The sequence below is a fragment of the Nothoprocta perdicaria genome, unplaced genomic scaffold (assembly GCF_003342845.1).
Source record: "Nothoprocta perdicaria isolate Ctin4 unplaced genomic scaffold, notPer1 scaffold_57, whole genome shotgun sequence".
NCBI lineage: Eukaryota > Metazoa > Chordata > Aves > Tinamiformes > Tinamidae > Nothoprocta > Nothoprocta perdicaria.
Window position 1 is genome coordinate 715,709 of NW_020455832.1, and position 6,277 is coordinate 721,985.

Sequence of the window (6,277 nt, forward strand, 5' to 3'; positions counted from 1 at the left end):
CTCACAGGCATTCCCTAAGGAATAGGTTATTGATAACGTAAMCTTCTATTCCTCCCTACCAAAATGTCCATGCAATCCAGCCCCTAACAGAAATAAATCCATTAAATTCTCACTACACCAACCCCACACTGAGACCAAGCTTACACAGTCCAGCATCCACCAGGGCTGCAGCAAAGGGATGGTACTATGAGCAAAGGGCAAAATCTCCCAATCATAACTGTAAGCCACAAAAGGAGTAAGGAAGAAGTTCACCAGTTTCCCTGTCTTTTCCACGCACAAGCAGGATCTTCTTGATTTAAAAGGAGACTCCTGAGTCACTAAAATCTGTCTAGCTAGTGACACAAATAAGCAAACTGTGTCCAGCCACAATGCATGCATTATTTATCCCCCACTATTTATAGACATACAGATATCTCTGAGGGATGCAGAGGATACACTCAATCCACATTTGTTCCGTGCATTCCTGCTCACAGCTGAGCAGACACAGGGAATTATGAAAGCTTTCTCTGTTGCAGTATTTTATGACAGTACGTGTGAACAGCAGAGGCTCTTTTAAAGAGGCTTTGCAGGCTGAAGAGTTTAAATATTTAATGTTTTTCTGTCTATGATAAGTTTAATAATTAATATGGCTCCTACCCTGAAAATGACAAAACATACAAGAAGCATGCAAGATAAAACAAATAAGTACAGCTAATAAGAAGGAAAACATTACTTCAGATGTTGCAATTAAAAATCTTTGCACCATACCTGGGGATCTCCTACTACGTTACATGGAGAAGGAAATACTGCCTCCAGTCCCACACAGCAGGTCTGCCCATGCACCAAACCTACCTGTTCTGAGGCAATGCAGAAGATGYGGCGTAATTAACCTTGCATTTGGGAGAAACATTGCATGGATGTCATGCACTGGCCCATCTTCAGGACTTGTAYATCCACTGGACCAAAAAGGGAGGATCTGAAAGCTGTTTCCCCTTGCTGTTCTGTATAAAGGAGCCCGCCATGAATTCTTTACAGAAACTTGTTATAAGGCAGAATCCAGGACTGGATCTATGCCTGTTTTCTCCTCTGCATGGGTCTAAATGGAGTGGAAGCTACTTCAGCTCCAAGCAGTGCTAATAACACTAGCTCCTGCAACCCTCTGAATATCAATCAGTTTTATAAGGCATTATAACCAGTATATTTCCTCAGACTACCTGCTCCTCCACCTGTGATGATCTGCAGGTATCTGCAGCCTTCAGCCTCCTCTGACTTGCAGCAAATCCAGCTCAGCTCTAGCCCTCTGTGCTGGGCCTTGTTTATGTAAATACAGCAGAATGACAGCAGAAGGAAAGAACAAGGCACGACAAGAATAAAAGCAGCCATTATTTAAAAACACGTTTTTGAATCCTTAGCATCAAATGAAGARGAGAGTGTTTCTGCTGTATCCTTCTCTTGGGGTAGAGACAACCTTCCCTGAGCCCAGGCCTCAGATAATCACCTGGTGGGAGAAATAGGTTTATCCAGAGTGACTCACCCAGCTTAAGAGACGCCTGAAATAGATGAGATGAATCATCTGCTTGCTGAAAATGAGCGCCCCGAGTGCCTGCCTCAGAGGCATGCGCTGCTTTCTAGACATACAGTAGCTCATCTCCACTTACTAGTACTAGTAAGCAGTAAGTAGTGCCAGGGCCTGAGCGCTGGAGCACGGTCCCCTACGCGGTCACATTGCCWGGTGAGCCCTATGTACCAGCTCCTAGCACAGCACCATTCCCCATGGATGCAGCCGTCCTGTTTTGGAGACCAGCAGAACTGAATAGCTCAGACACAGTCAGACCATAGCTCTAGGCAAGAGAAAAACGTCATGGCATTGCTAAATAGTACAGGTATAGCCCTCAAACCCCAATGGCTGGTAAGATACAGGGCTTCTTTACACATTGGTATTTCGGAAAAAAAAAAAAAAAAAGCAACATTTTGTTTTCTTTTTCTACAAAACTTTTGCCTTTTAAAGCCTTAGAGAGCTTCATATGAGGAAATCAATTAACTTTCTGAAAAGAGACAATGTACAGCTGTACTAAAAGTCAAGTCTTTTTTAAGCTCAATTGTTGGAATAAAACTGGGTCAGGGCAAATGATTGCATATACATGTTCCTGAAAAAACCATATGAAAAAATCAGTGGCAGTCCACTGCTACATTCTCCAAGTTCTCTTAGCATAGTATTCTTCAAGCTCTTATCAGAGGCTCTTATCAGAAACTCTTGTTTCCTCCTAAACAGAGTTTTCATCATCTTCCTTCAGTCAGCCGAACCCAGCAAAGAGGCACCTCTCGTGCACGGCCTCAGCTGCAGCGTCCAGCTCAATTCCGACCTCCACAGCGAAGCAGCCACACGTGCTGCTGGCATCCCAGGGCCGTGCTGACCCACTGCTCTAAACCCATTCTGATTTTTTTGACCTCAGACAACTACTACTGCTATAATTTGATTGTGCATCAGAATTTTTTAGCTCAGCTGAATCATAATGTCCTAAAAGCTTGCTCTGAACTACAGAGGTGGAAACTCCAAGGTGAGACTTGTTCTGAGGTCTCAAAGACGAGGTGGTGTCTTGAATGAAGCCTTGTTGAAGCTCAGGTCTTCCTTGCCTGCACGTAGTGCCTTGCAGGTCAGCAGCACACAAGGACTCTTCAATGTTGTCTTGGTTAGCGGCAAGATCTCTCAGTACACAGGGTTTATTGCTGTTGCTGTTGAGGTTAGTGCTGGCAGTTTGCTGAGAGACCACTTCAGGATGAAGAACAGGCTCTCCTTCCTCTTCAGAGAGAAGTGAGCAGGAGCTGTCACTGCTCTGGCTGTCTTTTGGTGCTGGGTGTTCTTGATGTTGAGCTTGGGAAGAACTAGCACGCTGTCCTGGAGGCRGGGCTGGAAGGTGTGCATCCTCCACATGCACGTTTGCCAGCAGCTTCTTCTCTCGGTTCCTCACCATCGTCCTCCGAAGAGCACAGACAAGATCAGCAAGACTGAGCAGGAAGCACAGGCTGCTGACTGCCCAGATGAAAATCATCATTATGGATTTCTCAGTGGGCCGGGAGATATAGCAATCCACCATGCTTGTACAGGGTGAATGGTAGCAGGAAAAGCGCTCAGGAACAAAAAATCCAAACAGATAATATTGCCCAGCTCCAAAGGCAGCTTCAATTAGTGTCCTAACCGAAAGCTGAACAGTGTATGCCTCTGAAAAATTAAGGACACTCAAGCTGTCTGCATCATAGTCTTGTCTATTGACATCAAGACTTGCATGGTGTTTTTTCTGGTGTTTGGGGCTAGGTAAACCCTTATTGCCTTTGTGTCTGTGTACTGAACCATGCACCCTTACAATGTGCAGGGCCACCTTGTGCAAAACGTAAATGCTGAAAGCAGCATAAGGCAGCAGGATAGACACAGTCTGAAAGAGCCAGAACCTGAAGTGAGATATGGGTGAGAACAAGTCATAGCAAACGTTGGAGCATCCAGGTTGCAGGGTGTTGCAGACGAAGCGCTCCTGCTCATCTTGGTAGAGCGGGTAGCCTGCCAGCACCACCACTGCCAGTCTCAGCAGAATTATTAACATTAGCCAGATCTTTCCTAGAAGAGAACAAAAGATAAGAAAAATAGAGCACTGAGAGCACTCATCCCATCAGGAAGTATGTGACAGAGCCACTCTCCATTGACATTTGAAGGAATGGCATTTGCAACCATTTTCCTCCTCTAAAAGCTCCTCTTTGGCTTTGTTTTGACTGGGACYGAAGCTTGTGTGAAAATGTGTTAACTAACACATTCCATAGCTTTCACCTAGACRTGGCAGTGTAGGAGTCTGACATACAGTAAATCACGCCAAGCAAAACCTCAGCTTCATTAAAGCACTTTTTACATGTCCAAATCTGCTAAAAAGAGTTAAGGGTTGTGTGAATAACCCCTTTTCAATTACAGTTCTTCTTACTGTCTGTTTCATGCCTTTGCATCTGAATTTTGTCCTAGTTTAATACAAATCAATTAGCACAGGAGGAAGCTTGTAGATACAAAAGGTTTTTCCATGCCATAATATTTGTTCTTGGTTCTAATGCAAGATTAGCTATGACCAAGAAAGTATCTCTTTTCTGTCTAGATTTACTAACGAGCTAGTTAATAGATGTTAATTACCAAACTTATGCAAAATGTTCTACAAATAGACATTTGTGTCTGTACATGTAAGCCCCTGTCATTCCTCTTTAATGCTTCTTTGGTTGCCTTATCGTGGTATCTTCAGCCCTCCTTCACGTTGTCTCTGTTGCTCTCTCCCTCCTTTCAGACCAATTGCCCCTTCTGCCTTAAAACCAGCACCAAGGGGAGCCTTACAGATTTTACTTTTGAACACATTGCTTATTTATATTTGTCTTTCTCTGAATTCTTTCATAGAATTGCTTTAGGCAAGACTCACTCTTACCCACTTAAATGGAAAGGATGAGACCTTTCCTTTATTCCATCAAACCAAAAACAGTGAAAAAAATAGGCACTGCTGCCCTGTGTATCACATCTTAGAATGAGCCCTTGTTCTTTGTGCAGTTTCTCAGAGAATTTTTGGATGGGATAAGTTTTTGTTAGAAGTCAAGAAAAGTCAAATTTGAAAACCTTGCCAAAGGTTTCTTATCATAAAATTCAGAAAATATCCATCAAAGATGAAGTAGGAATCTATTTAATAACAAGACATATATTCACTAATCTTATATCACATACCTGACTACTACTTCTTTTAAGGACCTCTGCTAGACTGATAGCAACAAATCAAAGTCAGCTAACAGATAGTGTTGTCCTGGGTACAAAACAGCCAAAAACATTTAATATTTTTAAAATTCCTCACCTATGACAGTCACATTATAGTTGAGTGTGATAATCAGTAATCCCAGCGAGTCCCAGCGCTCCATCTTCAAATGGGTTCACAGCACTTCCAGCTCCTGATGCCTTAACAGCCTTGACACTTCCAAAGTAAATTAGACCTAGAGAGGAAAAATAGAAGAAAAACTGAGGAAGGGTAAGAGACAGGAATGTGATACCGAGTCAAAACATCATTGATTAAGAATTATTTTAATGAAATGAGCAGGACTGTCTGCTGTGGATGTGGGAGAAAATCCTCCCACGGGTTTAACAGRACATCTTGCAAGAGGCCTGACTTTTCCGATGTATCTGCTCTCACCTCTTTTGTGGATCCTCTGTCCAGACAACTGCAAATGGACAATAAATATCAGGCATAAGCTCTGCCATTGCAGACTATTCTTACCCAGCTGAGGCATACCAGGCTCCAGGCATTGCCGGGATGCTTCAGGGGTGAAAGACAGGGAGAGGAGAGAAGCGCAGGGCAGGAGCAGAAGGAATTTACCAGGGGCAACAGAAGGAAAGGGAATAGAGAAGGACCAGCATCTCCCGCTTGAAAGGCACTTTCGGTCTAGCAGCTCTCCCCTAGGAAGCTCTCTCATTGCAGTTTCCCAGAGTCATTTTATTAATAAGCCACAGCCTTCCTGACAGGACACCATGGCCCTGTCAATCACAGACACACCAAAAATTCCCCTGCATGTGAGTCCAGCCTCCCCACAGGCAAGAMATGAAGAACTGAGGAAGCTTAAAGAAATAGGGAGCAGATGCTTCCCAGAAATCACTTTTATTCTCTATTTTCCTTTCTTCCTAAATAGTTTTGTGCCCAGGCATTGCTGGGGAAGCCCTGGCTGCTCCTGGCCATGGGCACAGTGTCTGGGCTGCCACCAGAAAGCGGCTGGGAATGGGGGGCTGAGCCCTTCTTGTAGCACCATTCCCGTSATAGAGCAGCCTGCAGCTCAACTGCTTGTTGGATGCTCTGCTCTGCACTCTCCACACTGTAATGTGGGACTTACTGACAGGAAATATTATTTAAGGAGAAAAATATAAATTAAAAAAAAAGACAGAAAAAGAGTGTGTGTGAGACACGGTGAGTGATTCTACAACAGCGTGAAACCTTAGGGCTGGCAGCCAAGCATGGCCTTGCTGCCCATGACATTGCCACCTTACTTATGGGCAGCTATGCACAGGTTACGTTTTGTGTCTAGGTGTGCTTTACTCACTAAAATTAATCATTTAATAAAATGTGGTGTAGATACAAAGATTAGGTCTCCCCAGCTCTCTGACCACAGCGTGTGCAATGTATCCACAGCACACCTGAGCATCATGTGTATCTGTGATCCCTTCCTACAGCAAGCCAAGAAAGGGGCATGTAAAACGATGGTGCCTCCAAACACGGTGCAACCCTTTATGCTTAACTGTATCAAC

The 6,277-nt window shown here is 44.0% G+C and overlaps 1 protein-coding gene across 1 annotated transcript; it reads right to left on the bottom strand.

Annotated features, from left to right (window-relative positions):
• Window positions 1-2,402: 2,402 nt before the first annotated feature.
• On the bottom strand, window positions 2,403-4,905 carry GJD4 (gap junction protein delta 4). Its single transcript, XM_026048803.1, has 2 exons — window positions 4,842-4,905; window positions 2,403-3,589 (listed from the first exon to the last, which is right to left on the bottom strand). Exons 1-2 carry the CDS (start codon window positions 4,903-4,905, stop codon window positions 2,403-2,405), a joined length of 1,251 nt encoding a protein of 416 aa, XP_025904588.1.
• Between the last annotated feature and the right edge of the window lie 1,372 nt (window positions 4,906-6,277).